Here is a 21,808-nt window from a genome sequence, read left to right on the forward strand (position 1 = left end):
ATAAATACTGTGTTCTCACTGGTCAATATGCTTGTTTGTTGAACAAAAAAAATGAAAGGCTTTCAGAAGTGGTAATCATTAAATGTAATAAAACAATCTAACTGCATATTCTTTATCTTTCTTAGCTTAGCTTTATCTTGCATAGTTATGCAGATTTAACCGTAGATTGTGTCCAAGCTTTACAGTAAGCTATTAAATGTTTTGCCATGCAAAGTTTATATGCACTCTGTAATCCTAATTTTCTAGTTCTTAAGTCAAATTATAATCACTGAATAACTTTATTACAAAGACCAATGTGGAGGGGGGGGGAAGAAAAAAAGAAAAGAAAACTCTAAACCACGTAAATATCTGTGAAGAACAAAGAACATCATCATTCATCAACAGTATATGAGTAACGTATCTACTAGATGAGTTACAAGACATGACCCCTTACCAGAAGAAGAAAAAAGGCACAATATGCTGCATATGAAACATAGTCGGTGTGCCAGAAAAAGCAAAAGGAGTTTTTTCATGGCCAGTCATCATGGATGAAACTTAGATCCATCACTATGATCCTGAAACTAAACAAATGTCAAAACAATGGAACATGCAGAATCATCACCACCCTCACAAAAAAGGCAAAGGTGCATTCAAGTACTGGCAAGATAATGCTGTCAGTTTTTTGTGATCAGCATGATGTAATACTAACAAATCACCTTTAAAAGGGCTGTACTGTGATGATGAAATGTTATTCCAACCTCCTCATTAAGCTACATGCTGCTATAAAAGACTGGGAAAGCTGTGCAAATGCTCTGTGATAATGGCCCTGCATATTCCCCACATACTGCAGGTTGGTGTGTCCATGAATGTGGGTATGAAATATTGCCACCTCCCGTTTATTCCCCAACCCCGACCTTGCACCCTCTGATTTCTTCCTCTTTCCTGCCCTGAAATTCATTCTTTGTAGAAAATACTTTGCTGCTGATGATGAGGTGATTTCTGCTGCTAAGTTGTAGTTTGAAGGACAGTCAGAAGACTTCTACAAAACTGGCCTGCAGTTTTGTAGTGTATTGAAGGGTGGCAGAAATGTGTCATTTTGTCTGTTGACCATGTTGGGAAAAAAAAAAAAGCACAATACACGATGTTTGTTTCAAATTTGTATTGCAACTACTTCTGGGTGAATACAAATTTTGAATCCCTCATAGTTCATGCAGAGATTTCTTCTACTCCTACCACTAGAGGTAAAAGGCAAAAAACAAACCTAAGTTATTGTCAAACAAATAACTATTTATTTTATTTTATTTTATTTATGACATTCTTAAATTTAAAGTCAAGAAGGCAGTAGTTTACCACAGTAAATCTAAATCCCATTGTCACATTTTTTTTCTCAATGGTTTGATAAATTCAAGCATTCGTTATGTGGATTTGTTGACATTATTATTGCACACAGTAAGCTCACTGAGATTTACTTTTCATTCAAAAATTTAATAGATTTTGATACTCCGAGCTGCAACTATAAAACAACTATCAGGTATATAATCTCTAGACAATGATTATCCTCTCCACAGTGTTAACATATCCAGCCTAAGTACTAGAAATATATGAATGATTACCACAAACATATTACTACATGATATTTAAACATTGTACCATTTAATAAATTATATCATCCACAAAGGGTTTAGGCTTAGAATTTCCAGCCATTAACTCAACAGGACGAATAAAGAAGCAATCAAGAGTGGATCTCTTTCTTCATAGCCTTTGTTATTATCATCATTATCAGCCATTTCGATCCAATGCAGGATAAAGGCCTCTCCAGCACCTTCTGTTTTGTGCAATGGCCATCCATTTACTGTCCATCTCCATTGTTGTCTTCCAGGTTTTCTTTTAGCTCCTCTTGAGTAACATTCTGTTATTTTCTTAGTCCATCTGCCATCATGTCTCTGAGTTATGTACCCTGCCCAAGTCCATTTCAGTTCTTTAATTTTGATAAGAATGTCCTTTTCTTGAGTTTGCTGCCTAATCCATGTGTTCCTCTTCTTATCCAGCAGTCTGATTCCCAATATAATTTGTTCCATTCTTCAAAGAATGGAACAAATTATATTGGCTCCATTCTTTTGGTGAGTGCCTAAGTTTCACTTCCATAAGTCATGGTGGAGAGTATACACCAGTTCATTATTTTACATTTCAGACAAATTGGGATATTGCTCCTCAGTATGTGACTATATTTCCTTGTGTCTTGTTTTTTCCTCCTAATTTTAACAACTCTACAGTAATGTGTCTTCACCAGGGGCTTTTTGATTCTTCAAAATCAAAGGTCAAAATCAACCTCATTAGGAAGGATGTTGGTATGTCATATGTGTTGCTAATTTTTGATCCATCTCCCCACTGCTGGCATTATTCTCTTGCTCTTTATATAATACTTTATAGAAGCCTCATGCTATTTATAAGTATATCCATCGAAATTTATTCTTCTTTCTGTTATCCATCGAAATTTATTCTTCTCTTGACTTCCAGCCGTTTATCATTATTACAGCTAATGACTTGTTCAAGATAGGAAAATGATCTATGTTTTCAATTTCTGCTCCTTCAATGATTATATCCCTTCTTGTGGCATACTTGTTCACCATTACTTTTGTTTTAACAATATTCATCTTTAGTCCGAAATCCTATGAACCCTTCATAACTGATTAAGATTTCCTCTAATTCTTCAGGATCATGGCATAAGATCACAATGTCATGTGCAAATCGTAAATGGTTTAGGTACTCTCCATTCACATTGACTCCTTTCTGTGACCAGTCCTATCTTCTGAAAGCTTCTTCAAGGGCAGCAGTAAACAACTTCGGAGATGTCTCCCCTTGTCAAACTCCTTTCTGAATTTTAAATTTGCTATTGTCATTGTCTAGTCTAATAAAGGAGGTAGCATTCTGATATATATTCTTCAAAATCATAATGTATGCAATGTCTGTGCCTTGTCTTTCCAGTGCCAAAACACTGCCTTATGCTGCATGGAGTCAAATGCCTTTTCACAATTCACAAATTCCAGGCATAATGGCATTTTATATTCATTTGCTTTTTCCATTAGCTTTTCATATTACGTGACGGTGATCCATAGTTGAGTATCCTGTCCCAAAACCAGCTTGCTCCTTCGGTTGATTCTCATCAAATATTCTTTCTAATTTGTTAGTAATGACCCTTGTGAACAACTTGTAGATGTGGGACAACAAGCTAATTTGTCTACAATTTCCAATTTCTGATTTATCTCCTTTCTTATGCAGCAATATTACGATTGTATTATTCCACTCCTTAAGTATTAGGCCTTTAATAATGTATTTTGTGAAGAGTCTTGCTAGTTTCTGAGTCTTGTTTCTTCCTCCTAATTTTAACAACTCTACAGTAATGTGTCTTCACCAGGGGCTTTTTGATTCTTCAAAATCAAAGGTCAAAATCAACCTCATTAGGAAGGATGTTGGTATGTCATATGTGTTGCTAATTTTTGATCCATCTCCCCACTGCTGGCATTATTCTCTTGCTCTTTATATAATACTTTATAGAAGCCTTATGCTATTTATAAGTATATCATCACTATTCTTCAGATTCAGTATCATTTGTCTTTCTGTATTACTTGTTCTACTTGTTCTTGTTCTACTTTTCTTGTGTTAAATCTTCTTATGTCCTCTCTGAGTCTCTTTCTAATGGCTTTGCATAACTCAAAAGTATAATATATATAAAAGTATAACACAGTATAAGTCAGTATAAAGTTTGCATAACTGAGTCTTATAATGGCTAATTGTTTCACAATCCCCATATAATTAAGTTTGCTGTTAACCATAGCGGCAAAATTTTCAAAAAACAAAAAATGATAAGCCCATTCTATAATAGTAAGTTAATTCACAAATTAAGTCACATAAATGATGTTTGATGTAATAGAGTAGACATGAAAAAAATGGAATTTTTTTTTCATTACTTGTAAAAAAAAAAAAAAAAAAAAAACCTTATGTACATTTGAACAAGAATTAAGCAGCAATGATAATTATTTGTATAATCCTCAATCAGAATATTATCTGCAAGAAAATCCATACTTTTCATAAACTTCTTAACCTTAAATTGTATAACATTAACTTTCCATATACACCTAAACCTCTTTTTACACGATAGATACGTTCCTAAAAATTATGCGTAAAAAGAACTACTGACTCGATAGAAAAAGTGAAGATTGGTTCCAAACCTGAAATATAAGCAAAATAATGAAAAAAACAAATATTAAATTCGTTAGGATCAGGATGCAAAAAGGTCAGGGAATGACCACTACATTTCCCAGAGCAATATGGCCTTAGTTGCTAATGCTCCTAAAAATCAAAACAACAACATAAGATTTTTATTTACATTTCATGGAGAACATATACATATAGTGAATTTTAATAACTTTAAATAAAACATATTCATTTCAGTTGTTTGCTAAGGATTCTATAAAAAAAATTATGTTATTTGCTATCAGTTTCTGACAATAAACGCGAAAGCTTTTGTTTTCGTGAGACTGTAATATCACTAGAACTACTAGATTACAACTACTAGATATGGTATTATAGTCATCGACTTCCGCCTCAACTTGTGGAATTCTTCTTGTCATGTCTTGAACAAAAGTACCACTGGTTGTTTCAGTAGTTTTAGGCATGAACTCAGTTATTAATCGCTGTGTTGATGCTTTAGATAAGTCGCGATATAATTCTCTGTATGAAGACATTAACAACTTAAGCTCACGTGAAAACTTCCCAGCATGTTCTTCATTTGGATCATGTCGGGCAAAATAATTTCCTAAATTACTGGCCAGTTTAAGACCTCTTTTAATTATATCAGCAGTAAAAGTAGGATTATCTTGATCATTATCATTAACTTCTTCGCTTTCAGGAGTCTCCAGAAACAATCTCCATTATTTCGTCTTCGCTAAGAGGTTTATAACAATTCTTCGATATCTGCCGACGTAAGATCATCGAATCCTCCGCCAATTTCACATGCCAAACTTATTATATTGGGGAATTGGTGGAGAAGGATCAATACAATCCATAATTGAAAATTTTTTCCACACATCCATAACTGACAGTGTTTCATCATCATTTAGTTTGTTCAAAACAAACTGAAATGTTGGTCTGACATAATATGTTTTAAAAGTCGCAATTATACCCTGATCTAGAGGTTGTAGCAATGATGAATTTGAGGTTGTAGCAATGAAGTATTGGGCGGCAGAAAACAAAATTGCACATTTGGGTGTTCTATGGCAGGATGACTGGGTGCATTATCAAGAATCAAAAGCACTTTAAATACGAGACACCTGTCATTCAAATAGCATCTAACTTCTGGCACAAAATGTTTGTGGAACCACTCAGTGAAAATATCAATGGTCAACCAAGCTTTTTTGTTGGCCATCTAATGAACTGGCAATTTTTGAAAATCTATGCCTTTCATTGGCCGTGGTCTTAATGATCGAATTATGAGTAGTGGTTTTAACATCCATCTCCTAAAGCGTTCGAACAAAATAGGAGTGTTATGAGATCCTTTGCTGCTTTGAACCAACCAACAGTTTTTTGCATTTTTGATACGTAAGTTCTGTTTGGCATTTTTTTCCAGAAAAGGCCAGTTTCATCCATATTCCAAACTTGTTCACGAGTGTAACCTCCATCTTCAATTATTTTAGCAAGTTTTTGTGGAAACCATTTCACTTTTAATTTTTATATTATGAAGAGCATGTCTTTTAATAAACTTAGCCAGCCAACCATTGCTTGCATGAAATTCATATTTTCTCCTCTAATGAGATGAAGTATCTGGCTGCAGTTTTTTAATCTGTTCATAAAATCTCAATGCTGATTGCCTGATAGAATTTCAGTCAACTGGCATTCTTTTTTGTACATTATCTTCTATCCACATCGCTAAAGCTTTTTCGGCCTTTTCTAGAACAACATTTCTTGTGTATGATGATAATTTCGCACTCGATTTTGTACCAGAACATACCGCTTTTCTAATAGCCTCTTCATTTTTCTTTATAGATCTGACAGTTCATTCACGGACTCCAAATTGCTTACCCACAGCCACCGCACCTTCCCCAGTTTGAAGACAATCTAAAATTTGAATTTTTACATCCAAGGAAACGGCTTTCCTTATTTTTTTGGTTATCGGCAACATCATGTGAGGGCTGGATTAAAATCTTCGGTTAATGAAATGAAAGTTTGAAAATTATTAATTTTATAACGCGATTTTTATTTTGATTTCACTTAAAAAATGCAAATGCAAAAAATGCGGTAACTGTGTTGTGTACTCAAACACCAAATTCAAACTGCTAAGAACTGCTTTTTTATGCACAGTCAGTTATGTAATTCGGGAAATTTAGAATTAGAATTTTCTTAATTGAAACGAGAATGCAATTCTACAAAATTCTCAGAATTTTCTTGAATTACAGATTTTTTCCTAACCGAGACTTTAGGTTGGTCTCGTAAAATGAATAAAAATTGCGTAAAAAAATTATTTTTAATATCCCAATTCGCGTAAAAAAAATTTGCATAAAAAGAGGTTTAGGTGTATTTATGTCCTCTCCAAGCTTCACAAAAGCCCCATAACTTTCCATTTAATAAAGAGCTATATATCAACCCATACCTTATTGGAAAGTTGTTCTCTGCCCTCTATTTAGTCTAGAAATGTCAGTGTACTTCCAAAACAAATGTGAACTAATTTCATTTCAAGAAGGGAAAAGGAAATACAATGGTTGTAACATGAGAAGGTTCAATGCATAACTCCTCTGCATACAGCTATCTGGTCTATGCAGCTAAGCACATACTGAAGAATTCATTATCAACATACAATTTAGTCCAATTTAAACAACAAAATGAAACATTTCAGCTCAAATATGACATAAAAGGTTCAGCTGACAAACCTAAACCAAAAAACAAGTAAGACAGACACTGATGCCTTTTAATTGAAACACATGATACATAAAATCTTATGTCTTCAGATATATGCCAAACTATGCACATTTTGATTATCCAGTTTTTGTTTCTGAGTAACTCTTAATACTTCATGGCAGTAGTGATTTATTGTCAGGTAGCTATACTTTTTGCTTCACTACCTATATTTTGGAAAAATTATGAATAAAATTTCAAAATCAGATTCCTGAAACCTTTATTTAGTCAACATGCTCTCTTTAAATTCTGACAGACCTACCTGCCCAAAAGTCTCTCTACATGCTTACAGTAAAAAAGGTGTCGAAATAACATCTGATAGCAAGCCAGAACCTACAAACAAAAAATAAATAAATAAAATAGTAATAAACAGCTGAGCAGAATAATTCATTGATATCAACAAAAATTAAAAATATTTTTTTATATAGAAGGAAGGCTATGGGCATGGCTGTTTTAGGTTAATTGTATGGGTAACATTGCCTTTTATTCTGTGAAAAATCATCTAAAATTGTGACTAATTCCATATAATTTAACGAAGTTAGTATTAAATCTTGATTTTGTTGATTTTATCAATAAACCTTGATTTTAATCAATAAATCTTGATTAAAGTACAAATACATTTATATTTATTATAAATAATAATAATTTTTCATTATTTTTTATGGTTTAACCTATTATTGCTATAGAGAATCTATTATTTTCAAGGTAAAAAGGAATGGTATGGCTCGTTGTCTAAGACAATCACATACCGTTTGACTTAACATTGATTAATAAATTTTCTTGAACCCATTCTCAAAACATACTATCCCCATTTTGTTATGGTAATACTAGATCTGCTTCTGGACCAAAAATGCATTTGTGCACCAAGTACAAAGCCTCATTCACTTCCAGCATGCATAAGTATTCATCTCCTACCTTTGCCCAAAGCAGCCTTCAAATTTGTGAATAATTTTTGAAAAAATTTGTTCCACAACACTCAAGCTATACTTGATTTTTTGTAACCAGCACTGACCCTGGTTTCATTCCACTAATAAGTCTTTTTACCTCCACTTGATATTGTTTAATAGCTTGCAGATATGTCCATTCCCAAATTATTATCACATTCAATTAAAGTACAAATATATTTAATTTATTATAAATTAATCCAATTTTACTTAAAATGCACTAAGGCTGGAATTAAGAAGTTTTTAGTTATTCATTTTTTTCATTGCTGCATTAGAAATTTCAACCCTTCAGTAGAAATTTCACACTTTCAACAATTTGAAAAGTAACATCACCATACTTCTGAAACTATGTATGCTTACCAGTTTTTGTTTAATGCTGATTTTCAGCAATTGTTTTAATATTTAATATTCTGGTTAGTCATTTCAGCTCTAATTCTCTGGATAATCCTAACAGAAACTTTGGCTAACTCACCTGTATTGCTTGAAACTGTTTTTAATGACTACAGTACTTTCAGCTTTAAACCTGGAGTGTATATTAATAATTAATATTTTGTTTGATGCAATAACTTAATGCCTTTATCAAATGTCTTCAGTGGGCCTCCACTCACTGTAGCCTCCATGTTAATGTATGTAAAATTTCTAAAGATCACCATAAGCAACCAAATACATTCTGATAATTCTATTCACATTGAATGCAAAGGTTTTAATACTGATTTCATTCCTTTATGAAATGTATATAATGCAAATACAGTAGATAATGAACAGTGTATTAAGTTGCACTTAGTACACTATTCAGCACATTTGGAATAGACAAGAAATAATTTAAAACTGTGCACTTTGTAATGATATTCTTTAATTTTGATGTAAGAATAAAAATGTTTTTTTTTTTTTTTTTTTGATTTTTATCCAGCAAACAGGATTACAAAAATCACCGTAACAAGTGGTGCACACATATAGATAAATACACAAATTCAGCGAGATTTCTTTCTTTTTCATTATGCACCAAGGCTGACTGTGTTTTAGTTTGTTTTTGCATACATTTTTTTTATGCCTCCATAAAACATTCATCAATTACATTTCTTGGCTCTTCTTTTTGAGGCTGGATTGATATCTGTGGGAGGAGTGAAACTTTTATGAAACAAACATTATTTCATAATAAACATTTAAAAATATTAATTTTAAATTCATAATATTATATTACTAATATTATAATATAAAAATTAATAATATTTAAAAATATATAAATATGAAAAAGCAAAAATGGGAACTTGCATAGTAGTTGTCTGCTGAACACAATACTTAATATTAGTAACAAACTGTTTCTTTTTTTTTCTTTTATATATATTTTTTTTTTATGACTGGAACAACTAATTGCTTCCGAACTATAGGTTTGTTGCTTCTTCACTATCTTCAGGAGATATAACAAAAGGTTCACACACCTTTTCATTAAGTTATCTTTTTTCCAGTATTCTTCTTCTTCCAATATCATCATATCAGCACAATACTTTTTCCATTGCTCTTTCAAAACTAATTTAATCCCTTTGTTTGTTAATTCTAAAGTTTTTTAATAGTTCTTCCATGGAAATATCAGTTAAAGTTTTAGGTAAATTATTTTGCCTCTGCCCAGACATATTCAGTGGCATTGATATTGCAGTGATATAGGGGTAATCTCAAAACTAGAAAACCTTCCTGTGCAGCCATTGTATCAAATGTATATTCCTTATTCAGAGGAGTATTTCTTCTAACCAAATCTAAAAGTTCACCTTTCTTAATGATTTGTTACAGGATACATTGTTCCTAGACAACCAATCCATCATTTCTTCTTTTCTGTCTCATGACTTTTTGTGGGTTTTTTTTTTTTTTTTTTTTTTTTTTCAGTTGAACAGAATCATAAAGCACACTCTTCATTATTATAATAGAAATTTCTGGCAGTATATTTAGAAGCTTCTGCTGTCCATTTTTCAAAAATAAATGAGTTCATTTGGCTGTGATAACCTTTCACAGTAGCACTTGCTTTACAGATCAAATTAGAACTATTTTTCCCCTCCAAATCCAAGGATTGGTACCTTAATTAGGTTAGTTATTTTGGTTTTTAGGAGCATTAGCAACTAAGGCCATATTGCTCTGGGGATATGCGGTGGTCATTTCCTGACCTTTCCGCATCCTCCGTATTTGGTGGTCACGGGCTCGAACCGGGGGTTCGAGCCCGTGACCACCAAATACGGAGGATGCGGAGGATCAAGAAGCATGTGCTACGCATTGCTGCTCCTGCCCACCTGGCTACGGAGGCGTCTCCTTAATTAGGTACAAATCCTTGGATTTGAAGTTGAAAACTCATGATAGGCCTCTTTGACTATGTCAAATGTCTCGAACTACCATCCACATAGGAATGTGGCCATGGACTGGAACAAACTATAATCAGATGGAGTAATGTCTGGGCTGCATGCTGGATGCAGCAGGATTTTGATGTTGTCCAATTTCTGGATTTTTACCTGGGACAGTCGTGCTCGGTGAGATGGAGTGTTATTGTGTTGGAAGAGTATTCCTTTTTAGCTGATCAAAGCTGCATAGCAAAGCTTCAAAATTTCATGCATGTGGTCCAGTTGTTGTTAGAATCCTTCAGCATCCACAGCACAACTATCTGGAACAAGTTCAAAGTGCAGAACATCCTCACAGTTCCATCAAAAATGCAACATCACCTTTAGCATTAGCATAAGTGGAGGCATATGATGCAAGCTTATGCAGCATCAGCCAAAAAAAAAAAAAAAAAAAAAACCCACTCCCATTTCACCCCTCCGTTCGTTCAAAATACCTGTCCAGCTGAGCCGTAAATTTATTTAGGCTATCAACTTCCACAACAAGGGATGGAAGTCTGTTCCACCAACCAACTACCCGCCTAAAGGCAAATTTCCGCACATCTATCCTACGTCTGTCTTTCCTCAATTTGAATTTATGCCCTCTCAGGTGATTATTCTGAGAAGAATCATCCCATCACCATTGAGCATGCTCAAACCATTCAAGGCTTTATACACCTCTATCAGATCACCTCTCCGGTGTCTCGTCTCCAGACACTGTAATTTGCAAAACTTAAGCCTTTCTTCGTAAGAGCAACCCTTTGTTCCATTCACTAATCTTGTTGCCCTTCTCTGTACTCGTTCCAGCAGCTCTACATCCTTCTTGAAATGAGGCCTCCAGACCTGTATACAGTACTCAAGACGTGGCCTGACCATTGTCTTATACAAGGGAATAATCACCTCCTTATCCCTGCTAGAAAAATCCCTGTATATCATTGACAAGACACCATGTGCTACTCTTTCAGCCCGTCTGCACTGCTCAGAAAACTTCATATCTGCCTGCACAATTTCTCCCAGGTCCTTTTCACACTCTACCACTGTCAGTGTAGTACCAGAGTCGATACGTTACTCTGGGGTTACTGTTTACCATGTGTAGTACTTTACATTTGTCAATGTTAAACTTCATTTGCCACCTCTCAGCCCATCTGCTCAACCTTTCCAGCTCCTGTTGCAGCAGCATAGTGTCAGTAGTGTCCTTAACAACCCTGCTAACTTTGTATCATCTGCAAACTTGGACATTAAGCTTGATATACCATCATCAATATCATTTATAAATACAGAAAACAACAATGGACCCAACACTGAACCCTGAGGGACTCCACTAATAACATTAGTCCATGATGAGCAGTGTCCATTGATTACCATTCTCTGTCTTCTCCCCCTCAACCATCCCTTTATCCATAGCAGAAATTTGCCTCCAATGCCACACTGCTCCAATTTGTGCAGCAGTCTTCCATGTGCAACAGTATCAAAAGCTAAGATCCAAATATATAATATCAAAGTTATTCCCTGCATCCAGTTCTTTTGTGACTGCATCATAGTATCCCATCAAATTGGTCAGGCAAGACTTTCCCTTAACAAAACCAGGCTGTGTCCGAGCTAAAATTGAAGTCTTGTCTAGATGATCCTGCAGTGCTTCTTTTACCTGTGCCTCCATTAATTTTCCTGGAACAGAAGTTAAACTCACAGGTCTATAATTACTTGTGGTTTACCATTTTTACCATTTGATCCTCCTTTGTGAATTGGGGTCACATTTGCACATCTCCAGTATGGGTGCCTCTGCTCAGTCCAAAGAAGCTCTCATAATTATGGCTAAGGGTTTGCTTACTTCCTTTGTTGCCTCCTTTAATATAACTGGATAGATCCCATCCACCACAGGTGCCCTTTCTATGTTTATCCTCAACAAGTTCTCCTCCTCTTTCCTCTTAGTTATTACAAAATCACCTATCTCACTGCCAGAGTTTACTTCACCTCTGGCATTCCCCTTCCTGAATAACTCCTCATGTGTGAATGTCGATGCAAAATACTCGTTTAATTTGTTAGCCACCTGAGCAGTATCCTCAACTGTTGAACCATCAATATCCAGTGGACCAATCTTCATCCCTTTCCTTCTAGAGTTTACATAGGTAAAGAACTCTTTTCTGTTTTTCTTTGCATCCTTTGCCAAGGATTTCTCATAATCTGCTTTTGCCTGCCTAATCTCCTTTGTGACTTGGTTACAGACCAGCTTATATCTATCATAGCCTTCCATGTCACCCATTAATTTATCCCATGCATTTTTCTTCTCTGCCATATGTCTCATTAGTTCATAAGACATCCATTTAGGCCTAAACCTTGAACAATATTGCTTAGTTGGTATGTAAAGCCTAGTAGCTTCCAAGATAAGTTCTTTGAATGCTTCCCATTTTGAATTTGCTGTTGGTAACATCATCAGTTGGTCTCACTGTGCAGAATTTAAATTCTGTCTCAGACCATCGTAGTCGCCTTTACGAAACAAAAACCCTTCCCTTTACCCCTGATGGTAGTTACCTCTTTGAGTAAATCCCACTTCAGCACACTGTGATCACTGCCACCTAGTGGTTCCTTTATCTGCAGGTTCTTAATGCATGAAGAATCACTACTGATGATCAGATCAAGAGTATTGCTCCCTCTAGTTGCCTCCTGAACATGCTGATTTAGAAAACAATCATCCAATAAATGCACAAAAGCCTTGTTGTGTGAGTGACCAACCCACAAATTCCAGTCAATATCTGGGAAATTAAAATCCCCCATTATAAGACTCTCTGATTTACTGGCCCACTCTATTTCCCTGTACAGTTTCTTATTATACTCATCAGAGTCATTAGGCCTATAGCACACTCCTACTCTCAATTTTGATCTCCCAATGCTTATGTCACACCAAACTGACTCGACACTGCACTGTCCAGCGATGTCAACTGGCTTCACTTCCTTGGATTTTATGTGTTTCTTAACTAATAGCATAACTCCTCCTCCCTTTCTATCCTGTCTATCCTTTCTGTACACATTGTACTTCCCAAATTCCAGTTCTGTATTCCTTATATCTGTGTGACACCACGTCTCTGATATCCCAACAATATCTGCCTTTGATGTTCTGAGCAATACCTCAAATTCATCAAATTTATTTACTAAACTCCTAGCATTGGTGTACACGCAAGTATACATGCACCTGTTCTTTTTCTTAGCTACCCTAACACAACCTATGTGTTTATTTGTACCCCAATGATTCCCAGCAGTCTCTGAACTATCCTGCATCTTATTTTCCTGGCTGCGGCTCATTCCAATAGAAGCAGTGCAAGAATCACTTTCACCTCTGCCAGTGGCTACTGTTAATCTATTAGTCCTTGTATCTGAAGTAGTTTTGTTATCCGAAGTCGCTTGTTGAACTGGTTGAGGTTCTTTATTGCAGGGTACCTACCTACTTGCACAAATTATGCAGAAACACCCACTTCTCATCACAGGGTATAATCCACTTCCAGAACCAGTTGGGCCTATGTTTCAGTCAATTCGTGCAGATGTTGTCAAGGTCATGTACTGACAAAGGCAAGTGGTGAATGATTGTGGCTTTGGAAAGGCCAAGTGCAGCCATCAATTCATGGGAACTGGAATGTGGCTTTGTACTGAGAGAGAGAGAAAAAAAAAAGCATTTAATGCATTTTCCTTTAACATCTGGCTTTTAATCATTAAATAATGGGTAGTCTTGAGACAAAATTCCTGGCAACCCAATGAAAATTACGTTGTTTAATGTGAGTTGTGATACATCAAAAATTAAACTGAGTATTATGACAACTTTTTTTTTCTGACTTTAAACTCTATAAACAAAGACAAAGAAAGGAACTCACCAATTTCCTCTGGGTCCTGATGGACCCAGAGGAAATTGGTGAGTGTTGGAAGGAATATCTAGAAGAACTCTATTGTGGAGAAGAACTATAGATACACAAAGAACCTAATTACAACCAAATGTCAGGAAGCAAAACAAGATTGGATGAATAAAATGGCAGAAGACATTGATGAGGACTTGACAAAGGGAAGAACAGACAAAGCGTATAGGAAGATTAAGTTATTACAATACAATCCCAAAACAAGGAGCAAAATGATTAAAGACAAAGAAGGGAACCTACTGGTGGACCCAGAGGAAATTGGTGAGCGTTGGAAGGAATATCTAGAAGAACTCTATTGTGGAGAAGAAACCATTGATGAGAACAACTATATTGAAACAGAAGACAAGGTGGAAGAGGATGCTAAAGGCCCAACAATTACAAGGAGTGAATTTGAGTTAGCATTAAGTCAATTAAGAAACAAGAAAGCAGCAGGACCAGACAATGTCCAGGTGGAGCAACTCAAGCATATGGGAGGAGACATGAAAGATAGGCTTTATCAAGTGATAAAAAAAATCTATGAAAGTGGCAAAATCCCGGATGACTTTAATAAAAGCAGAACAATCACTCTTCCAAAGAAAGGAAATGCTAATGACTGTGCCAATTACAGGACTATAACCCTACTGTCCCATGCATCCAAAATCATCTTAAATGCAGTAAAGAACAGGATCAAGGAAAGGATTGAAAAGGTCATCGATCAAGATCAGCTTGGCTTCACAATTGGAATGGGACAAGGGAGGCGCTTCTAGCAATGAGAACAATCCTTGAAAGAAGAATGGAAATGAATAGGAGAACATACATTGCTTTTGTTGGTATACAAAAAGCCTTTGATACCATAAATTAGAAGTTGTTGTTCAGAGTCATGAAAAACTTTGGCCTGGACTGGAGAGACAGAAGGCTTATCCTGCATCTGTACAAGACACAACGTACTGAAATAGATATTAATGGTATCATAAAGGAAGCAAGGATCAGGAGAGGTGTGAGGCAGGGTTGCTCTTTATCCCCATACCTTTTCAACATGTTCATCGAGGAATCCATAACAAAAATGAAGCAGGAAGCAAAGGGTATCAAGGTTAATGGACAACAGTTTCACTGCATCAGATTTGCAGATGACATAGCATTATTAGCCGACTGAGAGCAGGAGCTATGTAAGATGTTGGAAAGGCTATCATTAAGGCTACAAGATTCACATCTAAAGATAAATGCACAAAAGACTAAAATACTTGTCACCAAGAATTATGAACAACCTCAAACAAACATCAAAATGGGGAACAACGAAGTGGAACAAGTAAAACAGTTTTGTTATTTGGGGAATTTCATTATCCAGGACAACCGGTGTGCTACAGAGATCAGCGAAGAATCACCCTTGCCAAGCAAGCTTTCAGTAACAAGCAAAATATTATAACTGGCAGACACATTGACATGGAGACCACGAAAAACTTTGCTAAGTCATTCGTTTGGAGTGTGCTACTGTATGGAAGTGAAACCTGGACATTATGCAAGCAAGATATGAAGAGACTGGAGGCTTTGGAGATGTGGGTCTGGAGGAGGATGTTGAGGATTAGCTGGTCCGAGCGACGATCCAACGAATCTGTCTTGAACGAGATGCAAGAAAAACGGCAATTACTCACAACTGTGGCAAAAAGACAATCTAAATTTTTAGGACACACCCTAAGACAACAAATTTTTAGTGAATATCTCAGAAGGAAAAAAATTGGGAAAGAAAGGAAGGGGATGACCATGGAAGAAAATTCTGGAAAACCTGATGAGGAAAATTAACTTTAGGGGATATGAGGAAATGAAACATTCAGCAGAAGACAGAGATGTATGGTTGCAGCGACAAGGCGAAGCCTTTAGAGTTTGATGATAATGAAACTCTATAAGAAGAGGGGATAAAAAAGCTGAGGTACTTCTGAGCTTTTCATTAATATAAATCTGTATTACTAATTATGATTAGTTATACTGAATCTAAAGATGCCTTACCCTTCTATTCAGAACTAGTGAAAGTGGCCACTGTACTTCATAATCAAACACAAAAGCTTCTAGCCCGGAAACAAGCATGTTAGGGAGCTCACCATACTCTAAAAAGATTTTAAAAAAACTTAGAGAGATAGCCTGAAATATAAACTGATTAATAAAAAAAAAAAATGCTTGACACAGAATTTAAAAACTTAAATATGCATCAAGCATTATTTAAGTTTTAAATGGTAGAAAATATTTATATTACACTTTCTTGTGACTATGTAATGGTAGCAAAAAGTAGTACTACTATTTCAAAGTTAAACTTCTCTCAATAAACATTTAAGTTCCTACGATTTTTAAATGGGGGGGGGGGAACCCCAACTTAATAATAAAATAAAACTAGGTAAAGAACTCTAAATATTTGCATCTCAAATCCAAAGCAGAACTTAAGAAAAATCCCTCTTGAAAATTACAATGCCCATTATGAAATATCAAATAATTAAAAAGTATTTCTGACAATACTGAAAGTATCTGTCTAAGCTGCACGCAAAGCAAGAGCAGCTATAAAAGTATATCAACAGAGTATTATTAGTACAGTCAGTCCTCGTATAACATGTGTTTACACTACACGAATTCGATCATACACGATTTATAAATAGGGGAACGATATCTTATATAACACGAACCAAATTCGCTTATGCACGATTCACCTTTGTGTTTACAAGAAATGGCAGTCGAATGCAACACGATAGGAATGAAGAGAAGATTCTGAAAATGTATTTGTTTTTTATATCAGTGAAGGGGAAACACATTTCACCATAATAACGTAAAACCAACACAATTCAGCTATCGGTATAATCGCAAATGCAATTAGATCGCATTTACTACCAGTTTATAACAGATTCCACTAGCAGAAACGCAACTGGAAATTGTTTTTATTGTTTTATGGTCGTAACCCCTAGAAATGTGCTTTAGTAAAATGTGAGGGGTTAATAGTGTATCTCTGCCTTTACAGTGGTGTTTATTCAGTTGCTATACGTGCGCAGCTTTGTTTATGTGTATCAAGCGTGCCTCCTCGTTTTGTAATTGTGCTTTATTCCCTAAAAATGAGTAAAATTCTTAAATAAAAGGTGTGAAAAGGAAGCGTCCTGGTGAAGACACTGCAGATTCAGAGAGAAAAAGAAAAGCAATATCAATAAACAGAGGCGGACTGGATCAAAAATTCTTACCCGGGAAAATTTATAGTGGTCTCATACTATGGTTTATGGCCAAAATCACACCGGCCACCGGGGTTTCCCCGGTAAGGCTTATGGCCAGTCCGCCTCTGTCGATAGAGAAAAAATATGAAATTGTGAAACGCTTTGAGCGAAATGAAGGACCATGTGATATTGCACATGCTACAGGCCTAAATGAGGCAACGCTGAGAATTACAAAGAATGCAGAGAAAATAAACACAACTTTCATAGCAGGAACAACTCAAAGTGTAATTAAAATCCACTAGATTAAGACACAAAGAATTGGAAGAGATGGAATGGCTGTCATCTGTTTCAATAGAAAATCAAACAAAAAACAAGTTTGCTTACAATAGAAGCAAAACCATTAGCAATATTTTATTACGTAATAAAATACCTATGTATTTTTTATGATTATTTATTATGTTTGGTAATGTTTTGGTTACAAATGTGTGTTCAATCTTGGGTGGTCGGCACCTAACTCTATTTTTCCCATAGGGCCTGTTGTTTATATTGCACGATTTTGCATTGCACGAGGGTTTCTAGGAACACAACTATCGTGCTGTACGAGGACTGACTGTATTAGCAGTGGCACATGATGCAAGAAAGCAAGATTATACAGCATCAGCAAAAAAAAAAAAAAAAAAAAAAAAACGAACCTCCCCATCCACCTATCCATTCCCTCAAATAGTTTTGTCTAGTTCTTTGAATTTATTTAAGTTATTAACTTCCACAACAGATGGAGGTTTGTTCCAGCAATCAACCACTTGCTTGCTAAAGGCAACTTCCGCACATCTATTTTGCAAACATTCTTCCTCAATTTGGATTTATGCCCCCACATTTCTTTTAGTGGTGCCATAAATTCAAATTGAGGGACAGTTATAGACATCAATCATTTATGGATAGCAACACAAAGCTTGGGAAGTGATAAGAAGATTTCATTGTCGAAAAACATATATCAGTAATTTCTCATTGTATGCTACTCCAATGAGAAATGAAGATGAAAGAATGAGAGTTAGTCAAATGCTTTAAATGTGTCAGTCACATGTTGGGGAATACAACTTAACAGTTATCTCTGTAAAATATGAAGATGTAAGTTCTGGTATCAGCTGGTGTCTGCATGCTTGGAAGACAGCAATGGTGAGGGAAATCCTGGCTTTTTAGCAGGATTTTCCTCACCATCATGGCTTCTTTAATGTGAAAATATTTTTACTGATCACAAATACATAGAGAATGATACAGGTCTTGTACAGATGTTCAGTTGCATTGTTCGTTATTTCTGAAATCAGCTTCATTAAAGCAAGCATTTACTATACATTCTATAGTGGGAAGAAAAGAATGTACAATCATGTCTCAAAATCATCTATTTTATCTACTACTTTTTGTTTGTTTAGAGTATCCTTTTATTGTCTATCTGAAATTGCAAGGTTTTGGTCTTTAATAATTCCAAACACGAAAGGTATAAGAACTTATGGCGGGACTGTTAGTAATGTTGCATATATCTCCACCTACAAAGCTGACACATTGCACTTAGTATATTGGAGATGGCCAGCCAGGTGGGAACCAACTTAAGCAGTGGTTGAAGTTGAAGTGTAGCACCCTAATATCAAGTAGTACTAAATCCTATGCTTGTATCCTTCACAATGGTGGGATTGTTAGTAATGTTGCATACACCTCCATGTACAAAGTTGAAACATTGCACTTAGTATACTGGAGATGACCAGTCAAGTGTGAATCAACATAAGGGATTTAAATGTAGTGTCCTAGTATATGATGACTTATCATCCAGTGCAATACTATACTCTGCTTATTGAAAGCTTCAATTAGTGAAACATATGTTTAATTTTCACAGCAAAGCTCCAGCAACCTTCATCTCTTCTATCATGCAGCACAATCCAACATTCCTTTCATTTCAAGGGTATGGCTCAAAAATGGTTTTTGCAAGCCAATTACTATACTGAAAATATCAGTGACCCCTCTAGGTTTCTGGATCAATTAGCTTATAATCATGATGCCTATATACTTTGCTAGCTAGTGACTGGAGGGAATCTGAGTGGTATCTATGTGGGAGGCACTGTTATGGCCACGCTCTGTCAAGGAGCTGGTAATATCCTTGCAAACGTGTACACTATGTCCAACAATTTCATTAATTCATATGTACCCTTCAACCTCTCTACTTTTACTTATCTACTGAATGCATCATAAATAATCAACCTAACAGAACAAATATAACTTCAAAAAGATCATAACTTCATAAACTCCTGTGATCTCTAGTCATACAAAAGATCACATAAAACACCTATCTTTACAAATCTTTCTTTGCATCTAGTTAAAATAATAGCATTCCTTAAGGTTTTTTCTTTAAGTTTATAGTATTAAACACTGCTCAAGTCACCAACTCATTACTAGCATAAAACTTCAACAAGGTAAAGTATGGCATTGTTTGATATCATACACTAATGAAGTATACACTAATGTAGTAAAAGATTTTAGTACATTCAATCTCCAAGATTTGCTGAATCAAGACCAAACACTTAAAGTTTATGCATCTCTATCACAATAGACAGTACTGTAACACTTTTGTTAGGAACCAGACATAAATAGATATAAATATAATAATAAGCAAATATTGGCTCCCTATGGGCATAGGAATTTCCACACCTCTTGAAAATGTATCCTCCAGTAATAGAAAATACAGTGGTTTCTGAGGGTAGTGACCGACTGTTGTCTGAACCCCTATGTAGGTTAGCATGTGCACCTCCCACCTCCAGTATACAGTTGTTATTCCATACCATCCTGACCACAAGCATTATATTAAGAAAGTGTTCAAAGATACCAACATTCACACAGTTTCTTCATCTTAAAATATTAAAGTTACACATGATATTCAATAGGTATAAGATTTAACAGAACTTAGATATCAAAGATATAAATATTGTTTATAATATATATTGTTAAGAAAACTGCAACACTATATCAGAAGTACATCACCTAGATTCAGAATTGAAGTCATTTTGGGTATATGAGCTTATTAACATGAAAACAATATTAAAAACAGCTGGAGCTACTGCTTCATTGCCACAATACAAAACATAACCCATATTAACAGAGTGGATATTATTGTTATCACAAATTTGGATTCAATGTTAAGGATTTTTAAATCACTGGTTTCTTGGTACAGACAAAAATACCCAAAAATGATCCTTTTAAACAGCTGATTATGAATCGTATTTCAAAAATATGGAACTTACTTGCAAAAGTATAGAGTTACTTGTATAGAGTCAAGTAGCAATGTCTATAATTCCTGGCATTCCTTATGTCATTTAAAATAATCTATACAGTAAACCCCCGCTATTCGCGATCGCCGATTTAATATAAAATGAAACCTAAAATGTGAATTTTAAAGTGCCGTGAATATTTTCCGCCATAAAAAAATATGGGCGTGGCTAAAATTATCTTTCCCGGTTAAAACAGCGCTCAGTGGGTGGGGGGGAGAGGGGTGACAAAATCGCGAGCGTGGATGTTTCTCGCTAATCCTTGTTCAGTGTGTGCTATGCACTTGTCATGGAAGGTTTCGTCGTTTGCTTTTAAGTTATATGCTTATAAATTGAATAAATTTATAAATTGACATGCTTACAAAAATGATAAATCTACCGTTTTGCAGTGTAAAACAGACTTTTTCGAGTGTGTTAACGGAAGAAAGTGACTTTATTGTGGACTTCTTTCTAACCCGTACTGGCTACGAATAACAAGAGAAATGTGAAAATATCAAAGAAGGTGATGACATTAGCAAATAAAATTGAGTTATTAGATAAAATTTCTAATGCTGAAAGTGTCTCAGTGGCAAAACATTATAAAATCAGTGAGTCAACGGTACGATCAATCAAGAAATCGGAAGAAAAAATCCGCCAGTGTCCGTGAAAACGCACTAATTACTTCAAAAATTTGCTCTGTAACCTGTGATGTTAAATTAGAAAAAATGGAAAAGGCTTTAAATCTGTGGACAGAAGACTGAACTCAAAATAAAATTCCGTTAAGTTCACTCATCATTCGTGAAAAGGCAAAACTCCTTTATCAACACTTTAGCGAAACTGGTGATAGCACTGGCGGGATAAGTTTTTTTGCTAGCAAAGGCGCTGGTTTCAAAGATTTGTTTGAAATTTCTAATAAATATTACATTTAATATTAAATTGTTTCTTATTTTCATTTCGATGCTATATGCTTGCATTTAACTATGTACTGTCTATGTACATAGTCATATTATGAAGGTACATATAATACATACATAGACAAAATTTTAGACTAGTTTTTCTTATAAATTTCATACTTTGGAACGGAACCCCTTTATTACTATGGGAGCCATAACTCAGTATCCGCGTTTTCGGTATTCGCGACATTTCTCAGGAATGTAATCCCCGCGAATAGCGGGGGTTTATTGTATTTGTTTAGTTGCAGTCAGCATGAGGACAAGTTTGAAAGCTCTCTCTGTTCAA

At 35.2% G+C, this 21,808-nt stretch overlaps 1 protein-coding gene across 1 annotated transcript in view; it reads right to left on the reverse strand.

Annotated features, from left to right (window-relative positions):
• The window catches only part of LOC150076326 (gamma-tubulin complex component 2-like), a 210,126-nt gene that overhangs the window by 75,100 nt on the left and 113,218 nt on the right, over positions 1-21,808 (reverse strand). The window contains 2 exon segments of the mRNA XM_090388143.1: positions 7,190-7,260; positions 16,105-16,202. Of these exon segments, the coding sequence (XP_090244269.1) occupies positions 7,190-7,260; positions 16,105-16,202 (169 nt within the window).

This window comes from Mastigoproctus giganteus, chromosome 13, assembly GCF_048544385.1.
Source record: "Mastigoproctus giganteus isolate SK-2022 chromosome 13, ASM4854438v1, whole genome shotgun sequence".
Lineage (NCBI taxonomy): Eukaryota > Metazoa > Arthropoda > Arachnida > Uropygi > Thelyphonidae > Mastigoproctus > Mastigoproctus giganteus.